We start from the raw sequence: 22,093 nt of genomic DNA on the forward strand, positions 1-22,093 counted from the left end.
AAAGTTAACTAACTGAACCACCCAGGTGCCCCCAATTCCTATCACCTTTTAGCTCAGCTCAAACAGCATGGACTCAGGGAAGCCTTTCTGGTTCCCATATTCCGACAGAGTTCCCTGTTAGATACTTTATAGGTCCCTGGGCCTTGCTCTTTGTATTTAGTTAATGTTTGACTGTCACATTTGAATATGTTCCTTTAAGACAAGAAACATAAACATCTTGCTCACTATTACATTCTCTGAGCCTAGCGCAAGTCTTGCCACATGGCAGGTATTCAAACTCTATGTGTTAAATGAAGCAATAAATAAATGAATGAACAGACCGACCACTTAACTTTTTTCTCTTTCTTTGTCTACTTCTATGCTATTGAGTGCAGTCATGCCTACTTCCTCTGAAACCATTCTTTATTAAGTGTCTCCTTTTTCTTCTCTTGCTTAAACCCTACTTCTCCACTGGCTACTTCCCTGCAATACCCAGTCATGCTCAGTTCTCTCCCATCTTAAGCATAGAGCAAGTCCACACCCACAACCACTCCCCCCTCCCATCCTGTATCCCCATTTAGTGGCTCCCTTTTCTCCATGGGCTAGCTGGATGTTCTGAGCTTACTGTCTTCACTTATCCACCTTGCTCTTCTTTTATTATTATTATTATTATTATTATTATTATTATTTCAATGTTTATTTATTCTTGCAAGAGAGGGGGGGGAGTGGGGGAGGGGCAGAGAGAGAGGGAGACACAGAGTCTGTAGCAGGCTCCAGGGCTCCGAGCTGTCAGCACAGAGCCTGATGCGGGGCTTGAACCCACGAACTCTGAGATCATGACCTGGGCTGACGTCAGACGCTTAACCGACTGAGCCACCCAGGCGCCCTCCACCTCCCTCTCCTTAACTACAGTAACTTCTGGGCCCTCTACAACTGCACTGGGTAGGGTTTCCAACAACTCCATGATGGTCACACTTCAACCTTCTGTTTGAGTGTCCTCCTACAGCATCCAACCCTCTTGTGTATTTTCCTGGTTAATCTCTCTCCTCCTTTATCTTACAGGTCACCGCTCTCCCCCGGTTCTCTTCCTGCTCCACTTCCCAGTCCCTTTCTTGATTGTTTCCAATGTCTTTCTGTTAAAATCTCACCTTAAAATGATAGATGACACTCTGTTCATTCCCCTAACTTCTGTTCTTTCTCATCCCTTCTCACAGTCAAGCATTTTGGAGGTATTATCTCACCAGCTATTTCTGCTTTCTCACTCTTTATTTACTGCTCAATCTATACAATCCCCCTCCTCCTCTCTCATCTCACTGAAGCTTTCTCTTCCATCTTTTCCTTTCTTGCTTTTCATGCAGGCAGTTTCCTTCTCTTGAACCTGATCCCTTTCAGTCCCAGCACCCCCAGTGCCTGAGAATCCCCACTGGGTTTTCAAATAATTGTAGGGAATCTGGTTGGTGGGCAGATAATCATTGGTTTGACCAGCTTTGGTTCAAACTATCCCTAGTCCAATCAGTCACATTAGGGATTGGGTCATGGCCATAGTTCTGCTCCTTCTAGAATCTGTAAGAGTGTGTGCTGTTCTGTTGTGCCTTGTTTCAAAGGTGGTGCTCAGGACAAACGATCAAAGTCTAACAGACGACCTTTGCCTTCCATTGAATAAAAAAGAACCCGAGAAGTCTTCTTTATATATGCAAAATCCTAGAATCCCAATGGAACAAAATTAGCCCCAAGATAAATCATTTCCTTGTCAAGGGCCCCTCGGGCAAGTCCTTGTGCTAAGAACCAGCTTCCTCACATTAAAAGCAATAACAAATACTTATTGCATAAACATGGATAATTGACCATGGTTCTAAAAATATTTCTCACTAAACAAATCTTTCCTGCTGGGGAAAGTGTAATCATTGTGATTATTTATTAATCAAACAATCAAAGGTATTTACGGTACATACATCATGTGAAAAAACTGTGCTGAGCTTTATCAAGGATACAAAGAACTAAGAGACATAGGGATTCTTCCTAAGAGTGTACACCCTAATTGCAAGACAAAGCGTCTGTGGTTGACCCTTGAACAATGCAGGGGTTAGAGGCACCAATCCCCCGTGCAGTTGCAAATCCACAAATAACTTCTGACTCCCCCCAAACTTAACCACTAATGGCCAACTCCTGACCGGAAGCCTTACCAATAACATAAACGGTGTCGATTAATACATATTTTGTATGCCCTGTGTGTTACATGCTGCATTCTTGTAACAAAGGAAGCTAGACAAAAGAAAATGTTATTAAGAAAATCATAAGGGAGAGAAAACACATTTACAGTACTGTGCTGTATAAAGTCTGTAAGTGGACCTATGAAGTTCAAACCCACGTCGTTCAAGGGTCCACTGTACTCATAAAAATAATGAACACTGGGAGCCATATGTTAGGGACCAGGAGGCTCAAACAGGTCACGTGTGTAGCATGAGGGGAGAGGTAGAGTTTTGTGTGTTCAGATAATTTAAATAGGTGACCTGAGGGGCAGATTTGAATGGGGTCTTGTAATACAGGAAAGTTTAAGCAGAAGTGTGATAGGGAGGAAAGTAAACTATTCTAGGATCTAGGGAAGGTACTAATATAGCAAACTCAGAAGTGTGTGGACTGAGTATTTATAGACTTCATTTGAAGTCCTGGCCCTAGAGTTCAGGGAGATTCAGGGGGTCAAGGGGGAATCTCAGTGTGCCCAGATTTGAAGATTTTCTCTCTGAGTAGGTAGGTTCTTGAAAAGTTAAACCACTGACCTTCAGCATAAAGTCACTCTCTGCTGGAGAGCTTCCTGAAGGACACTTGGGGTCTCGCGTGCAAACGCAATAGTTTATGGAGTGCAGTGTGCTGTCACAGAGCTTGCTGGCCAGGTCCTGTCACACGGCAGGAGCACTGATGATAACCAGCACCCAGGCTGGACCACTCCAAGAGGCAAAAGAGATACTGTCTAACTCTTTTTTCTCTCTCTCTCTCTTCTGGCATTAGGGCGATAACCTTCCACCCTGTGTAGTAGTTTGAAACATGGGATAACCAAGCCATTCCTCTGCTCAGACACATGACCTGGTTTTGGACAGTGATGAAGCACTGAGTGAACAGTGCGGGGACCTCAGTTCAGGTGAGCAGGAGCTCAGAGGCAGAGCATGGTGGGGGACCGTGGTGGAGGTAAGTGCACAGCTGGGGGTGGGGAACACTGTCCCAATGTGCATGGCACGGCAGAGCAGCGGATGTCATCAGAATACTCTTCTGGGCACCTGGGTGGCTCAGTCGGTTAAGCATCCGACTTCGGCTCAGGTCATCACCTCACAGTTGGTGGGTTCAAGCCCCGCGTGGGGCTCTGCGCGGACCGCTCAGAACCTGGAGCCTGCTTCGGATTCTGTGTCTCCCTCTCTCTCTGCCCCTCCCCCACTCGCACTCTGTCTCTGTCTCTCAAAAATAAACATTAAAAAAAAGAATGCTCTCTAAAATAGCTCTTTTAATTAAAAAATTTTTTTCTTTAAGCTTTAGCTTCTCCCTCTTCTATTTGATCCCTTTCTCTTGCTTCCAGGAGAGCCCCATCTTCCTTTCTTTTCCCTCCTTATTCCTTGCACCCATGGAGGCCGTGCCGAATAACAGGTGAGCAGGGATCAATTGTTTTAACACGCACAGGTAAAGTGTGACTGGAGGCGTGGTTAAGAGACAGAGATGAGAGCAGGGAAATTGTGAGCATTGTTCAGGTCAAGGTGGACAACCTGTCACAGGGCGGCGTGGGAGGGAGGACCTGAAGGGGAGTCATCTGTCGCTCGCTGCTCTAACACCAGATGCTATCTACACACTGAACCTGATCTGCACTTCTCACAGGATGGACATCTCCCACCACAGTCAGGGGGGATGGCAACACCCTTTGCCAAAAATGGCAGAGAAGCTGGGGGGGGGGTCCACTGTGTTGGGGTTCCCTGACACGTGGTCATGACACCACCAGGAGCTGGCAGCTCAAGGGCCGGAGCGTGTCGGGGTTCCTGGCTAGGAATCCGTAATTTTAAGAGGAATCTCAGGGCAACTTTGTGTCTCACCTATTTTACTCCTGATCTCCTCATACACTTGACCTTGTATACACCGCAACGGTAAAATCTCAGACTTGGAAGGAGCCTGAAGACGCTAAACGCTCTCCATTGTATTTTGCTAATTTGCGATTGATTGCCTTCTGTTCCAACGCTCAGGGCCTCAAGCTGTTTCCAGAGGCAGCTCATTCCATTGGTGGTCAAGTCATGATTAGAATGTTCTCTCTTAGAGTGATTTCTAAGTCCTACACCCTTTGAAGACACACAAAATAAATTCACATTTTTTTTCTTGGCATGCAGCTATCCGATCATCCTAAATTTTTTTTCCCTCAGGGCAAATGTCTGGATTCCTTCCACCATTTCTCCAGGCTGAGTTTCCGGATCCAACACCAGCCTCGTGTATCTCATCTGGGTATGAGCCACATCACTGAGGAACTGTCCCATTTCCCTGGACTGTCTCAACACTGTCCCAACACTCTCTGGAGATGAAGGATGTCTGCTTCTTCAAGGACCCACATCAGGGAGACGGCCGCTCGCTGGCGGGTGGGACAGCTTCAACCCACTCTTAATGACCACATTCCTACTGTCAACCCAAATGCTAACATTTTTTTTTAAATGTTTATTTATTTTTGAGAGAGAGAGAGAGCTCATGGGAGAAGGGCAGAGAGAAAGAGGGAGAGACAGAATCTGAAGCGGGTTCTACACCGTCAGTGCAGAGCCCAATATGGGGCTCGATCTCACAAACCTTGAGATCAAAACCTGAGCCGAAATTAAGAGTTGGACACTTAACCAACCGAGCTACCCAGGCACCCCCATGCTAACATTTTTTTAAATTATGGTAAAAGTGTGCAATTCAGCTGCATTAAGCACATTCCCATTACTGTGCAAGAATGACCATCGTCTCCAGTATTTTTTCACCCTGCAAAACTAAACTCTGTTCCTACTAAACACCAACTCCCTGGTTCCCCTTTCTTCCCAGCCCCTGGCAAATATAATTCCTTCTACTTTCTGCCTCTGTGAATTTGACTCCTCTAGATTTCTTACCGTGGAATCATATAGTTTTTACCCTTCTGTGATTGGCTTATTTCACTTAACGTAGGTCTTCTCAAGCTCATTTATATTGTAGCATGTGTCAGAATTTCATTCCTTTTTTAAAAAATTTTTAATGTTTATTTATTTTTGAAAGAGAGAAACAGAGCACAAGCCAGGGAAGGGCTGAGAAAGCGGGAGACACAGAATCCGAAGCAGGCTCCAGGCTCCGAGCTGTGAGCACAGAGCCACACGTGGGGCTCGAACTCACGAACCGCGAGATCATGACCTGAGTTGAAGTCGGATGCTTGACCGACTGAGCCACCCAGATGCCCCAGAATTTCATTCTTTCTTAAGACTGAAACATATTCCATTGTGAATTTATACTACTTTTTGCTTATCCATCATCTGTTGATGGACACTGGGGTACTTCCACGCCTTGACTGTTGTGAATAATGCTGTGAACATGGCTGCATAAATGCCTCTTTGAGTTCCTGCTTTCAATTCGTTTGGGTGTAAACCCAGAAAAGGAATCATAAATGCTAATATTGTGTACGTGTTGCTGATTGGCTGGGCTTCCCTAACACTGTGTTTGTGAATTTCACTTTTTGTAAGTGAAACACTTTCCTAGACAGCTACCCTGTCTATAAATAGTTCTCATTGTCTCAACCTGTTGAGAGAATAAAACCTATTTACAGGAACTGCTTGCCATTTATGCCTAATTATCATATAGCACAACGGTGATCATTTACATCATGAGCTCCGTGTCAGATTAACTTGCAAGGCTCTGCCTAGTGCAAGGTTTGTTTCTCACAAAGCTTAGTCAACTTGTCTCCAAATTATGTTAATTAATGTGAACACCCTGAAGAAAGCACCTCACTGCTTCTCTCGCCCACTGCACCCCCTCCCATCCCACTCTTCTCCCCTCTAGTGAATCTCTACCCTTTCCTCTAAGTTTTCTTCCATATTCCTTTTTTCCCCCCTGAGAAATGCTTGCAATGTCCTCTGCCATGCTGAGGTGGGGATAGGGTGTCAGGGATCTCAGCTCCAGCCCGCATGGTCACAGGAGGGATGTAGCTAGTCGACCAAAGTCCTAGTCTTGATTGACATTGCTGAGATTGCTAACTACCCTGAAGACAGGTGAATCGTGTGTCCAGAGCAGTGGGCCAAGAAGAAGATGGGAGACAGCCAGCCTTGATTCTCATGATTTGGGTCAACTCTGAGAGCCAAAACCACAGAAATACCCGCACTCCCCAGCCCACTCCCATCTCCAGGCTTCACTCAACACATCTCATCCCCTGCAGCAAGACCTGGTCCCCACCAGACCGCTCACATGGTATTTCCAATTTCTACCGATAGCCTGAGGGTAACATACGATTTGCAAGTATTTGCTATCCCTGGCCTAGCTGTAATATGGAACCAAGGTAGAGTCTAAGTCAGAGAAGTGAAATATGGCAGACAATGACAAATTTATCCGAAGAAAACTTCTAACGATGATTTGTAAAGTTCAGCATAATCCAGATGCACGCTGTTCCAGGCACCTATCAGTGGATAAAAAGCTATCTCAAAACTTAACAGCTGAAAACAGCAACCATGTTCTTGTATCTCATGAGTTAGGCCAGGTTCAGCTGGGAGAGACTCAAATATGGAAAATATTTGTATTTTGTCTTATAAAATAGAACTGCATCTGCCTCACAGATCAACTACATAGAAAAAAAACATTTCTGCAGAAAATCAGAAAACCATAAAAATGTACAAGAAATAAAAGTCACTTATGTTCTCCACTATCACCCAAAGACAGCTGTTGGGAGCTAATTTACCTACTTGAGATTCTATACATAAGACTGTATATATTCAATACATACACTTGCTTATGCTTCAATGGTTTTCAAACACATCTTTTTTATGTTTATTTTGAGAGAGAGAGAGAGAGAGTGCACATGCATGCAAGAGAGTGGGGAAGGGGCAGAGAGAGAGAGAGGGAGAGAGAGAATCCCAAGCAGGCTCCATGCTGTCAGCACAGAGCCTGATGCAGGACTTGATCCCATGAACCATGAGACCACGACCTGAGCTGAAATCAAGAGCCGGAGGCTTAACTGACTGAGCCATCCAGGCACCCTGAAACACATCTTTAATAGCTATACAATATCCATGCTATAGTGATACCATAATTCATTCATTCCTCTATTTGGAACATTTTGGTTATTCTTGACCCTTAATTATTTCATAATATATACACGTGTATTGCATATATATAATATACATATACACTATTTATGAATAGTCTTGCCTATAAATCTTTGCCTGATTATTTTCTTAGGACAGATCATGGAGTCAGAGTACAGAAAATGTTCAAGGCTCTAGAAGCATTTGCCAATTTGCCTTTCCAGGAGGGTGTGCCAATATTTACTCTCACCCACCGTCACCTTTAAAAAAAAGTGGCTCACTGACCCTGTCACCTTAAAAAGAGCATTCGGGAAAGCTCAGTTTCTTCTGTGGACCGTTCTTCCCCTCTTTATGTTTTAAAGAGGGAAGAGTTCAGAAATGTGACTTTTCCAACTCTCTTCAATTCTCGGATTCTTTTTGTAAGGAGTTGAGTGGGTGGGTGGGTGGAAAAAGACTTCTAAGATCCAAAGTGCCTTCCAACCCTGAGGTTCTGATATTTTCACCATCAGCATTGGCACCAGATTGCGAGCCTTGCTTGGACCAATAAGGCAGACGAAGGAAAGAATTCCAGTGCTCGCTACTTGGAAATGCAGGCTTTGATTAACAAAAAATAGGTGGCAAGCAAGTTGTAGCTGGGGCCGAAGGCCTGGACAGGCAGCGCACGGTCCCACGCAACACGCGCACACCCTGTCACACCCCTCCCGCCGTCCGCTCTGGTTTGGTTACCCAAGGGGGCAGGACGCAGCGGGTGGCCGCGGCGGCAGTTCAGGGGTCTGCGCGCCAGCGCCCGGCCAGCGGGACCACGCGAAGGGCGGGGGCCCCGGGGCCGCGCGCCCAGCCCCGGCGCTCCAGCCAAGTTTGCCTCGCGGTCTCGGCCGACTCGCGGGTTACCTGAGCCGCCAGCCACGTCAGCGCCACATCATCGGGGCCTCTTACAGTGCGAGGGAACAGGAAAAGAAGGAAGCAAAACGACTCCCGGGCGAGCCAATCGCAGGCACACGGCGCTGCCGGGGAGCGCGGAGGGCGCGCGTGGGGGAGTGGGCGGCGGGCCGGGGGCGGGGCCCGGGCTGCCGGGGGCGGGGCCTGGGCGGGGCCGAGGGGCGGCGGGGCGGCTGGCCGCGCTGGGGCCGGTCTGCGGCGTGGGCCTCGGCTGTGGCGGCTTTGGCGGCGGCGGCTTTGGCGGCGGCGGCGGCGGCGGGGGAAGATGCTGCAGTCCCTGGCCGGCAGCTCGTGCGTGCGCCTGGTGGAGCGGCACCGCTCGGCCTGGTGCTTCGGCTTCCTGGTGCTCGGCTACCTGCTCTACCTGGTCTTCGGCGCCGTGGTCTTCTCGTCGGTGGAGCTGCCCTACGAGGACCTGCTGCGCCAGGAGCTGCGCAAGCTGAAGCGGCGCTTCCTGGAGGAGCACGAGTGCCTGTCGGAGCAGCAGCTCGAGCAGTTCCTGGGCCGCGTGCTGGAGGCCAGCAACTACGGCGTGTCGGTGCTCAGCAACGCCTCGGGCAACTGGAACTGGGACTTCACCTCCGCGCTCTTCTTCGCCAGCACCGTGCTCTCCACCACAGGTAGGGGCCAGCCGCCGCGGCCACCCCCCTGCACCCTCCCCGCCCGCCGCCCGCGCCCCGGCGCCCCGGGCCCTCCCGCGGCGCGCACACCCGGCGGAGCCGGAAGCCGGTGCCGTGGCCGCGGAACACGCCCTGGGTGTTGCCTCCCGTAACTCCTGGGAAGTGGTCCCCGAAGCCTTCGGCCCGGGTGGCTGCGGGGGCTTCGCGGGCTGCGTCCTGTTTTTTTGGCGGTGCCCTGCACCAGACTGTCCGGTAGGAATCCGGAGCATCCCGGCCGCCGCGCGGCGAGGCGAGGGGATGCTGGAAACTGTCCACTGCTCCGAGGGCGCTCACCTTCGTCCTGACCCCGTCCCGCAGGGCCGAGGCCGCGCTGGAGGGTCACCTTCCGGAGGGTGCCCTGTCTTTGGGTGATGCATAGATTTCTCGGCTTTTTGCCGTTTGGGGGGAGGTTGTGGGGATAGCCGAGTGACATCACTCTGCTCTTCGCAGGTGACCTCCGAGCGGACAGGCGGATCCGGTTTCTTTTCAGAGTAGGAGGAGGGGTGAGGGAAGGGAGCATCCGATTGCCTAGGATCCGGCAAAATGGGGGCACCCTGATTCAGCAGTTTTTTTCAACTTTAGGTGTGCGAGGCCACCCTTCAACTTCGCAGCGACTCTTCCCCCACCCCGCACTACTCACCCAGCAGGACGCTCACGAATGGAAGAGCGTCCTCGGGTGAAAGCCGAGGCCGGCGAGTGCCCCAGGGCGCCCTTACTCTGCCGGATTAGGTGAATGAAGGCTGCATTTTTCCCAGCGGCTAAGTGGGGCACACACACTTGGTTGGAGATATTTATAAGTTGATGTTTGAACCCTGGAAAGTATCCCAAAGAATGCTCAGCGAAGTCCCCCTTTTCTCCACGAGATCCAATCTTTGAACAATCCATCTTGGCGTGCACAAGGGCACACACTTACTACTTCCCAGTGTAGTCCTAGAATCTGGGCCTGGAGTGATCCCTGCCGGGATACTGGACCCGCCCCCTGCCCCCACCTCCGGAGCAGGTGAATCAACTTGTGGAGCCAACTCTTACATCACTCCACCCCTTCGACACTTCCCAGGGTTTATTTGTATATAATCCCCTTGGGCTAAACCCAGTTGATTGTTTTAGTAATAAGTGGTACTGAGTAATAGTAAATAGTACACTTTCCACCAAGATCCTGTAAAGCAATGGTTTAGAAATCTGAGGTGAATTTCTAAACTGTAGTAAACAGAATTCTAGCTTGTATTGTGATACGTTAAAAACTTAGCCCTAAACAAGACGTATTCTCTTACTTTTCACCTTTGCCAACACCACTCTTTAGCTATATGTCCCCAAGTGTCGCTTCCGTTGTCTTTAGCTGGGTCCCTTTCTGGGAACATTTAGAGGTCACCGTGCTTTTCCTTTGCAGTACATTTATTTGTTCTGAATGGAGAATATTCATTCTCTGCAGAACTCTTTCCACTGGGTTTCAGAAAGTCTACAACTGGGTCACCGTGTTGAGTGAACATTGGGAAGAGTTTATCACTTTCAGTACCTTCTAAGTAATGGTATTTTAAGAGTAGAACAGCATAAGAACAATGTTGCGAGGAAAAGAATGCATTTGCTTTACTGGGTGGGATTTTCTACCACTGGCACAGCTCATGTATAACCTCATCATAACAGCTAATTAAATCTCAAGAAAATATGAGTTTACATCTCGATTAGACAGTTATCTCCTAGATTCTGTCTCCTCCTCTTTTTTTTTTTTTTAATTAGGAAAAATGCAGTTCCTGTTTAAATAAGAAAAAAGGTGGGGATAGATGTCTTATTATTGGTATTCAGATTACATTGTAGTTCCTAAGAAAGTCTGTATTCATGCAAAACAAGAGTTCATTTAGGAAATCCGGTGCAAGGGGCACTTAAGGATAAACTAGATGAAAAAGGTGCCTCTCAGTTCGTAACATTAGCAAATCAATGAATTCTTGTCCTCGATAGAATTGACTTCATTAATTCAGATAGGGTTCCAGCAAACTTCAGAATTCCCTAAATCAAAGCTACTCTTCTCCCGGTTTTGTGTCGACCCGGTATCTGACACATTTTGATGTTCCACGTGGTAGCAAAACACCGGTCTCGTGGCCGGAAGTCAGACAGTTGGTCGGCTGAAGCCAGTATACTTCATTACTAGAAAAATATGTTCTAGAAAAATACTAGACAACTCGAATTGGAGTTATGGTTCGTGCCTGTCTTCCGGACATGCTGTGGCCGTGGTTTGTTTGCTGGGTTAACTCCTCTCGCACTGTAGGTGGCAAATCCCTGAGCTTATTGTCACCCAGTCAGTACAGCCAACCCTAGCTTGCCTAGAATGGTAACGGTGGGGATTACAAAGTTGCTGTTCTCCTGGTCATCACCTTGATACAGGAACGGGATGTGTCTACGGCAGAACTTTTGCATCTCACAAAGTCCAGGCTTCCAGTTTATGCAAGGAGCTTGGTGGTCTCTCGGGAAGAAGACTTAGGTTGGTGATTCAGGGATGATCTGCAGTCTCTGCTCTGCCAAGGACTCTGGGAATTATTTCAAACAACTGAACGTCTCTTTACTTTTCCTTGTTTAAAAAAAAAATGCAGCAACACCTGCGTGGGAACGGTATGAGAGTGGAAGGGGAAACTGGGGTACACGTTTACCTTTTCAGAGGGAAGGGCTGTAGAAAAATAAAAGGAGGCATTATAGACTGAGGCATTTCCCATATAACTTTTATACCGTGAATTTTTTTTTTTTTTTCCCCCGAGGAGTAAGGAACACTAGGGAAGGAAGAAATAATTAAGAACATGTCAGTTTACTGTAAGGTGACTTCTTTATTCATCCCCCTGAGCAAGGTTATATCATGCAGATGTTTGGTAAAAGTACAGTTTTGTGTGCATATGACTGTAAGGCTGTCACTTTTTTGCTGTGTTGTAAATAGGGGTCTGGATGATAGCTCAGTCCCTGTTGCTGTCAGTTGTAAGCATGGGGCCTTGCATCATGACGCTGCCTTATCCCTGTTTATGAAGAGAGGTTTTGAAACTTTTATTTAAAGTGCTCAGAACAGGGGCGCCTGGGTGGCTCAGTCGGTTAAGCGTCCGACTTTGGCTCAGGTCATGATCTCATGGTTGGTGAGTTCAAGCCCCGCGTCCGGCTCTGTGCTGACAACTCAGAGCCTGGAGTCTGCTTCAGATTCTGTGTCTCCCTCTCTCTCTGACCCTCCCCCGTTCATGCTCTGTCTCTCTCTGTCTCAAAAATAAATAAACATTTAAAATAAAAAAAATAAAAATAAAAAATAAAGTGCTCAGAACAGCACTTAATTGAAGTGCTCAGAGCACCTGGGTAGCTCAGTCAGGTAAGCATCCAACTCTTGGTTTCAGCTCAGGTCATAATTTCGCAGTTGGTGGGTTCAAGCCCCACGCCTGGCTCCGCCCTGATAGCATAGAGCCTGCTTGAGATTCTCTCTCTCCCTCTTTCTCTCTGCCCCTCTCCTGTTGGCACTCTCTCTCTCTCTCTCTCTCAAACTAAAAAAATACACTTTATTTATTTTTTTTTAATTTTAAGTTTATTTATTTTTGAGAGAGAGAGACAGAGAGAGCCAGTGGGGGGAGGGGCAGAGAGAAAGGAAGAGAGAGAATCCCAGGCAGGCTCCACACTGTCAGCACGGGGCCCCATGTGGGGCCCGAGCCCACAAACCGTGAGATCATGATCTGAGCTGAAACCAAGACTCAAGACGCTTAACTGACTGAGCCACCCAGGTGCCCCTAAATAAATAAACATCTAAATAAATAAATAAATAAATAAAGTGCTCAGAAAAGGAAGCTAATTTGGTTTGTTTTACAGTAGCCTTTACAGCTCCCGTCAGGTAGGGAGCAGCTATGGCATTGGTCGTTTTCAGGAAGAGAACATGGGAGAAGGAAACAGGGGTTCCAGGTTGACCCTTAGCTTTCAAACCATTTTCACTAGGAAAACTGGGTTATGGTTAACAACAAATACAGGTTGAGCTTTTAGAATCTAACAGCAGTGGGCAAATTGCAGCTTCTGGGCCAAATCTGACCCACTGCTTCTTTTTACGCGGCCCATGCTAAGAATGGTCTTCGTCTTTTTTTTTTTTTTTTTTTCTTTCAACGTTTATTTTATTTTTTGGGACAGAGAGAGACAGAGCATGAACGGGGGAGGGACAGAGAGAGAGGGAGACACAGAATCGGAAACAGGCTCCAGGCTCCGAGCCATCAGCCCAGAGCCTGACGCGGGGCTCGAACTCATGGGCCGCGAGATCGTGACCTGGCTGAAGTCGGACGCTTAACCGACTGCGCCACCCAGGCGCCCCGTGGTCTTCGTCTTTTCAGCTGGCTAAAAAGAAATCAAAAGAAAAGTCATGTTTCCTGACACGTTGACGTTTTACAAGAACCAAATTTCAGCACCCATACAAACTTTGAGTTGGCGTACAGCCATTTGTTTGGTATCATTTATCACTGCTTTCCCGCTGCAATGGCAGGTTTGTGACAGGAGCCATGTGGCCCCCAAACCTCAACTATTTACAGCTTGGCCATTTGCAGAAAGAGTTGGCCGAACCCAGCTTTAGAATAAGCCTTAAAAGGAACTCTTAAGTCAGAGGAGTTCTAAGAGCTGTACTTCCTTTGGGAAAACTTTCCAGAAGACAGTTTAGCATCTGAGACTTATTTGCACTGTGGTATGCAGCATTTAGATGAGTAGCTACCATCCCAACCATTTCCAAAACAAATGATTGTTTATTGTAGAATGTCACTAGATTTTGGTCAATCTGTGACACCACTGCCCTCTTTTTTAAAATTTGGAATGGTGACAAAGCCACACCTCACATTGGAATTGCCTTATCTAACATGCTTGGTAAATACTGTATTCTATCTGGAACAGAAATGCCAATGAGGAAAGGAATTCCCCCAGAAACAACCAAGCAAACTATTGACCTGGAAGAGAGATCTGAAATCCCACATGCTGAAGTCTGTGGTCTTTATGTGCAGGAGAGCCTTTGGTCTTGATTTGGAGCCTTTATGTTTAATTCTAACAAATTTAATTTTCTGGCTTCAAAGCCCCTAGTGGATTGAAGAAGGAAACGTACAGCGATAAGCAAGCCTAAGCAAAAGGTCACAAAAAGACAAATACTTTAAACATCAGAAAAATAAAGCAATATTATTTTTTTAAATTTTTTTAAATGTTTATTTATTTCTGAGACAGAGAGAGACAGAGCATGAATGGGGGAGGGGCAGAGAGAGAGGGAGACACAGAATCAGAAGCAGGCTCCAGGCTCTGAGCTGTCAGCACAGAGCCCAACATGGGGCTCGAACTCACAAACCGTGAGATCATGACCTGAGCCGAAGTCGGTCACTCAACCGACTGAGCCACCCAGGCACCCCAAAGCAATGTTACTAAGAACAAATTTTTATTGAACACTGTATGTGTACCCCTATCTCAAGGAGCTAATGAGGCGTAGGGGTCATTATCCTCAGTTTAAAAGAGGCTGAAAGTAAAATTTAGGTTCAGGGACCTTAGCTAGGTCACAAAACTAGTAGTGGCCTTGCTTTGAGTCCAGATGTGTCTGGGTTAAGAGCTTGACATTTGCATAGTGTCTAGGCATAGGGGCTTGTTATGGGCTGAATGTGTCTCCAAAATTCGAATCGTGAAGTCCTAATCCTTATACTTCAGAATGTGACTATGTATTTGGAGATAGAGCCTTTAAAGAAGTGACTAATGGGGTGCCTGGGTGGCCCAGACCATTGAGCTCGGACTTCAGCTCAGGTCATGATCTTGAGGTACGTGAGTTCGAGCCCCACGTCAGGTTTTGCACTGACAGTACAGAACCTGCTTTGGATCCTCTGTCTCCCTCTCTCTCTGCCCCTCCTCTGCTTGTGCTCTCTCTTTCAAAAATACATAACATTAAAAAAAAATCTAAAAAATAAGAAGTGATTAAGTTAAAATGAGGACCCGATGAGAAGGTGCCGTCTGCAAGTTAAGGAGAGAGACCTCGGAAGATTCCAAGCCTGCCAGTACCTTGATCTTGAACTTCTAGCCTCCAGAACCATGAGAAAATGAATTTCTGTTGTTTAACCCGCCCAATCTGTGGTACATTTTTATGGTAGCCCTAGTAAGGTAATACAGAAGTACTGTTGTGGTTTTTGGTTGTTGTTGTGCTAAAACAAAGAAACAGGGGCGCCTGGGTGGCCCAGTCGGTTAAGCGTCCGACTTCAGCCAGGTCACGATCTCGCGGTCCGTGAGTTCGAGACCCGCGTCGGGCTCTGGGCTGATGGCTCGGAGCCTGGAGCCTGTTTCCGATTCTGTGTCTCCCTCTCTCTCTGTCCCTCCCCCGTTCATGCTCTGTCTCTCTCTGTCCCAAAAATAAATTAAAAAAAAAAAAAGTTGAAAAAAAAATAAAACAAAGAAACAAAAAAACAAATATAGGAACACAAGGAACAGAATTTTTATGTCTTTGCCATGTATGATATGCCAACAACTGCATATGCATGAATAAGACACCATTATTTTAGGATACATTGTAATAATCGATATCCCTGAATGATCAGGAATAATACTTCATCCTGCCTCTATTTAGGAAGGCAGAGAAATGCGTCATAAATCCTAGAAATATTTCCAGCCACTAATGGTCAAAGAGTATGTATTAGTATTTACTAATACTCATGTGTAAGCCCATCCCTGTCTCTGAAACATCGCTTCTTTTGCATTTTGAAGGGTTTTTTTCCCCCAAAACTATACATTTGCTATTATCTATGCCGATTTTATGGCACTCGGAACATCCTGTTGCCATTATAAATGATAATAACTTGAAAGAAAGCATGCGTTTGCTTTTATGACATAACTGTAAATCTAGTCCAGATAGCATTTTCTCTTGTACCGGTAACCCAGTGGGAAATCTGGTGCCTTTCAGGACAAGTTGTTTCATGCACCGCACGTTGGACTGCTGAGGGTGGGGAGACCATCTGTTGTCTCTAGCAGAGAAGAGGACTCTGAAGTTGGAGCATGTGAAATTGCTTCATTGTTTTGACCCATACGGCGATTTCATGTGGTCCGACTTCCCGCAAGCTGGTTTCCGGGACAGAGAAACCGTTTACACCGTACCCTCTCTTTGGCATAGAATTGCACTGTGCTAGATTTTATTCTCAAGAAACCTCACTCGGTCTCAACTGTAGCCAAATCCATGAACTGCTGAAGTCCTTCTCTTCTCTGCTGACTGTGCCATGATCACCTTGTCTGCTACCGGTGGGAGCTAAGGGTTGTCTCCTTCTCAAAAAGCAGACAACTTTGGGGGTGTCCTCTAGACTTCTGTGATGCTTCTGTCTCCCAGGCTCAGTTTGTGCTCTGACTTCTTTATTCATTCTGGGTGGATTCCTTGCCTTCAGAGTTGGTGGCCACTCCATCGCAGGGCCGTGCCCCTGACCGAAGGTCAAAGTGAAGAATGAGGGGCGCCTGGGTGGCGCAGTCGGTTAAGCGTCCGACTTCAGCCAGGTCACGATCTCGCGGTCCGTGAGTTCGAGCCCCGCGTCAGGCTCTGGGCCGATGGCTCGGAGCCTGGAGCCTGTTTCCGAATCTGTGTCTCCCTCTCTCTCTGCCCCTCCCCCGTTCATGCTCTGTCTCTCTCTGTCCCAAAAATAAATAGAAAACGTTGAAAAAAAAAAAAAATTCAAAGTGAAGAATGAGGCGGGGGGGGGGGGTGGTTTGGAGGCACAGAGGAAGTAGAACCGGAAGGACCGTGATTCTCTCCCTGGGTGTGAAGCAGACCCAGCAGTCTTGTATTTTCTGATTGTACTTGTGTTTCCGTTCTTTAATCTGTGAAACAGAATAGGTTCTGAAAGAGATTAACTGGGCTGTGTCTGACACTGGCCGTGTTTCCTCATTGGCTACTATCTGCTTGATTCCCCGTCAGGTTCTGTTTGCTTTGGGTGCTCTGGCTCAAGTTGACTTGCTTTGTGAGATGAGAGCCCTAACTCTGAAGCCTTTGTAGATTTAGTTATGGTACCCGGTGGTGAGGTTTGGGCAGAAAGCTCCCCAGGGACTCAGTGACCCAGGTAATGTAAAGTCAATATAAGCACAGTTTGTGGGTGCTGAGCAGAGGAAACAAAAACACACAATTAAAAAAAATGCTAGTTTTTATTTCTCCGAGTGTGGTCAGTGGATTGCATATTAGCAATAAGAACTGAGGGGCACCTGGAGAGGATGTGGAGAAACGGGAACCCTCTTGCACTGTTGGTGGGAATGCAAATTGGTGCAGCCACTCTGGAAAGCAGTGTGGAGGTTCCTCAGAACATTAAAAATAGACATACCCTATGACCCAGCAATAGCACTGCTGGGAATTTACCCAAGGGATACGGGAGTGCTGATGCATAGGGGCACGTGTACCCCAATGTTTATAGCAGCATTTTCAACAATGGCCAAGTTACGGAAAGAGCCTAAATGTCCATCAACTGATGAATGGATAAAGAAATTGTGGTTTATATACACAATGGAGTACTACGTGGCGATGAGAAAGAATGAAATATGGCCCTTTGTAGCAACGTGGATGGAACTGGAGAGTGTGATGCTAAGTGAAATAAGCCATACAGAGAAAGACAGATACCATATGGTTTCACTCTTAGGTGGATCCTGAGAAACTTAACAGAAACCCATGGAGGAGGGGAAGGGAAAAAAAAAAAAAGGTTAGGGTGGAAGAGAGCCAAAGCATAAGAGACTCTTAAAAACTGAGAACAAACTAAGGGTTGATGGGGGGTGGGAGGGAGGGGAGGGTGGGTGATGGGTATTGAGGAGGGCACCTTTTGGGATGAGCACTGGGTGTTGTATGGAAACCAATTTGACAATAAACTTCATATATTGAAAAAAAATAAAAACACTGGACAGCACCTCAAAAAAAAAAAAAAGAAAGAACTGAGGGGCACCTGCGTGGCTCAGTCGGTTGGGCATCTGCCTTTGGCTCAGGTCATGATCTCGCAGTTCATGAGTTTGTGCCCTGCGTGGGACTCTGCTGTTAGCACAGATCCTGCTTCGGATCCTCTGTCCCCCTCTCTCTGCCCCTTCCGGTCTTGCGCACTCTCAAAAACAAATAAAATAAAACATAAAAAAAAAGAAGTATTGAAATATAGACTTGTCAAACACCGTGTTGTATACCTGAAAGTAATGCAACGTTGCGTGTTAATTATACTTCAGTTGCAAAAGAAAAATAAGGACTGGAGGGTCAGTTATAAGTGCCCATCCCCTATTCGTGCTTAGAGCGGCATGGAGACCAAATTAAGCTATTTACTCAAGGTGGTGCCTTCGCCCCCTCTCTGCTCAGCTTCGTGGAAGCCTCTTGAGGTTTATTCAGGCTCTGGTTCGAGTCTGCAGCACAGTTCAAAGGAGACCTTTAGACCAAAGGTGCACTGAGGAGGGGAGACAGGAGAGGCACCCGTGTCCCGGAGAAGAGAAGAGTGCCACCCTGAGTGTGGCATCCTGAGCTGGGCACACACAGGCCTGGGGCACACACAGAAGCTGGCTGTGCTCCCTGTCTTCCCAGACGTGTACCCCATTTGTTCCTGCTCTTTCTCCTCTCTGGTTCCCACAGCATCTTGTGTCCTGCCTGATGTTGGACTATCCCCTTCTTCTGGTACAGCACTTACCACCTTGGACGGAATTATTTGTTTTCACGTCTCTCTTCCTGCAAGGGTGGTCTTGAGAATGAGCGCTGTCTTGGCCTCATGTTGTGGCATCCCTAGCACTCAGTAGGTCCTCATTAAAGGCAAAGGAAGGCACGTTTCTTCCCTTGTCTGAGTCTGTTTGCTCTTCTGTAAAGCAAGGAGATTTCTAAAGATGTTACTCATTTTCAAGAGACCTCAGATATATTGTCATTGTCTTGATAAGGAAACAGAGGCCCACATTGCTTAAATGACCTACAGTTATTTATATAAAAAGTTGTATCTGAGTGCCTCGTGTCTACTCACTGCACTGTGGAAGACTCTGAGTGATCCAAAGCGAGGAGAAAGGCATGCATTCGTGAGCAAATGTTTATTGAGCACTTAAGTTTACCAGGTACTGATCCAGGCACTTGGGGATCTTGCCGAACTGGATGTCTGTCTAGTAGGAGGAAGGAGATCCTGTAAATAAGATGATTAAGTGTGAGATAATGGAAAATATGTATTGGTCTCTGCCCCAGGTTCCTGGCACAGAGCTCCTAAAAGCTTTGTAAATTCCTGATTAGAGCACTGGGAGAATCTTTTGTTCCGGAAGGCAGCTCTGCGTGTGCTCTAGGGATGGGGGCTGGTCATCAAGAAAGACCAAGCCATGATCAGAAGCTTGGAATTTTCAGCCCACCCCCATCATCCAGAGAGGGGAGAAGCTAGAAATGGAGTTAATGATCTGTCATGCCATTGTGAGGACACCTCCATAAATATCCCAATAGCATGGGATTCAGGGAGCTTCTAGGTTGGTGAACACATCCACGCTAGGAGGGGGACACACCCCAAGTCCACAGAGACAAGAAGCTCCTGCCTTGGGACCCTCCCAGCTCGCCCCATGTATCTCTCCATCTGGCTGTTCCTGAGTCATAAAATGAGGAACCGGTGACCTAGTGAACGGACTGTTTGCTCTGTGAGCCCTTCTAGCAAATTGACCCTGAGGAAGGGATCGTGGGAACTCTGATTTATAGCCGATAAGTCAGAAGTACAGCTGCCAGCTGGACTTGACTTCGGAAGTGAGGACAGCTCTGCGGGACTGAGCCCTTCACCTGTGGGATCTGATGCCATCTCCAAGTAGACGGGGTCGGAATGGGACTGACTCACAGGACACCAGCTGCTGTCGTGCAGAATTGCTTGTCGTGGAGAAAAAAATCATCCACGCATACGGCGACCAGAGGTGTCAGAAGTGTTATGTTTTGTGTGAGGAGTGAAAGAGGTGCAGGATGTACACTGAGTGGAGTAAAACGCACAGCACGTTGTGTGGGGATAGATTGCTAAGGAGCAGCATCCCCTCCAACAGAGAGAAGGAAGCCAAGGAGATAGGGAGACTTGGGTGTGTGTTGCGGGGGGGGGGGGGGGGGTGGGTCCAGGACTGTGGTCTCTGATAAGGAAGTCACAAAAGGCCTCACTGAGTAAATGGCATTGAGTCAAGAACCAGAGGAGGTGATAGTGCATCATTCAGCTACCTGAGGAACTGTTCTAGAACACAATCCCCGTATCGGAGGCGCTGCGAGAAAGCCCTCATGGCTGGTGCTGAGTAAGACAGCGCGTGACCAGGTCAAGGAGAAGGGAAGCGGGCACACGGGGGAGGGTGTCCCAGGCTGCTGTAAAGCTTTGGGCTTTTCTCTGAGCGAGGTGGAAAGCCCTGGCCAAGTTCAGATATCACCCCCTTGTGTTTGGGCACAAGGGTAACGTGATCTGACCGATTGTTCTACCGAGTTCACTCAGGCTGGTGGAGGAAGGCAAGAGAGGAAGCCGAGGGCGTAAAGCAGGACATTTCCAATATCCCAGATGCTTAGAGCAGGCGGAGGAAGTAGGTGGTGAGAGGTGGTCAGATCTCAGACACAAATGGATGGCGGAACCAACAGGATTTGCCCATAGATTGGATGTGCGGTGTTGAAAAAGAATAATCAAGAATGACCCCAAGGTTTTTGATCTGAACCCTGCCTGGAGACAGAGAAGGCCGGGGAAGGAGCAGGTTTGGGGTAGGCCTGGAGCTCAGTCATGGGCCTGTCAGACTTGAGGTTCCTGCTGAAGTGTTCGGGGTCCACACGTGGCTGCACTCACTCTGATGTGGCGTCCCCAGGAGCCGCGTGCTGTGATTTCACATCACATCTGTGTGTCATTTAGTGACTCAGACTTGAAGAAAGCTTTTGAGGGGTGATACCTGAACTTGGCCTTGAGAAATAGCATGTCCATAGGTAGAGAATAGAGAGAAGGTATTGCAGCTGAATGTGAATTCTCTCGACCAAGTTGCCATTTGATTAATTCATTTAACAATAGTTTAAATACTTGAACTTCCCAGCTAAGAAACAGTCTCTAAACTGTAATATTATTTTCTAATTTAATATTATATAGGGCCATATGGAAAACTGGGAGAGCGGGACAGGAAGATTTGCTTCATATTTTTCTTAAAATTTTAAAAACAGGATATTTAGTATCTGACATAATAGTTCAATTTAAAATTTATATTCTGTATAGTCCAGAGAACAGCAATAAATAAATATCTTCTCCAGTGCGGTTTTTAGATGCACCGAACATTAAATAAATTACCAAGAAATCAGTGTAGGTCTTTTCTGTTTTTAGAAAGTAAATAAGAAAAACATAATTTTTTTTTCCACGAGGAATCGATCTCAGAATTTTAGGAGATCGATCACCTTCAAATAAGAGTACAGTTGTGACAGAGGGCAAAGTTATCATGGGACCCGGAAAACTACCTGAGTAATTTTCACTTCTGCTTGTTTTTAAGTTTGCCGTAATTACCATTTGAAATGATGTCATTTGAATAACACACGGCTCCCAGCTACTCTTGGATGATCTAAGGTGCCCTCTCTATTCCCAAACACCAAATTTTGTCCAAGCCTCCCCCCTACCCCCACCAGCTTGTGACTTACCAGGAGGCAAAGTGGAATGTTTGAAACTAGAATTTAAAGGTTAAAGCATTCTTGTAGCTAAAATTCTTTAAATGTTTGAACACTGGTTACCAAGGAGCTCAATTATTTAAAGGCTGTGGTTAGGGGATTAAGTTAATTAAAGGCGGTCCGGAGAGGTTGCCTCCCTGTCAGAGGGCCTCCCCGAGTTCTGAGCTGGGAGAGGAGACCCCACGTCACCACCTACCTGCCACCCAGGGGTCGGGACACGAGCTCGCCCACGGGGAGCCTGCACAGATGCACCGCTCAGGAGGGGGTGCGGACGAGGCCCACGCTTTCACGCCCCTAAACAGCAGGGAGGAGCACCCGTGTGTGGACACGCAATCTGTCATCCGCTCGGCCGGGCCCATCCTCCCTCCCGCCTCTGCTACTCTGCAGTGCATCTTCCGTTTAAAAATCGACCCAACAAAGGTGGAAAGAGCAAAACTACATTAACAAAGGGGGAAAAAAAGGCAGCACACCGCCGATGGCAGTTTCTGGAACATGACCTACACCCACATTTGTTCTTCCAGCAACTCGGGCTGCCCACCTGTCATTTGCGAAGGTAATCTGGATGAGGCTGAAATGTCACACTGGCACCTGAACTTGTACGTTCAGGTTCCTGCTCTCATGTCTCTCACAACTATGTGTTGTGTGTCGATTCATGCTGGCAGTCGCCTCCT

At 47.2% G+C, this 22,093-nt stretch overlaps 1 protein-coding gene across 1 annotated transcript in view; it reads left to right on the forward strand.

The window, feature by feature from the left end:
• The first annotated feature begins 8,395 nt into the window (after positions 1 to 8,395).
• KCNK1 (potassium two pore domain channel subfamily K member 1) overlaps positions 8,396 to 22,093 on the forward strand; it is a 54,464-nt gene continuing 40,766 nt past the window's right edge. The window contains exon 1 of the mRNA XM_058696174.1: positions 8,396 to 8,791. Within this exon, the coding sequence (XP_058552157.1) occupies positions 8,437 to 8,791 (355 nt within the window). The 5' untranslated portion in view covers positions 8,396 to 8,436. The remainder of the gene's footprint in view (positions 8,792 to 22,093) is intronic.

The sequence above is a fragment of the Neofelis nebulosa genome, chromosome 13 (genome assembly GCF_028018385.1).
Source record: "Neofelis nebulosa isolate mNeoNeb1 chromosome 13, mNeoNeb1.pri, whole genome shotgun sequence".
Taxonomy (NCBI): Eukaryota; Metazoa; Chordata; class Mammalia; order Carnivora; family Felidae; genus Neofelis; species Neofelis nebulosa.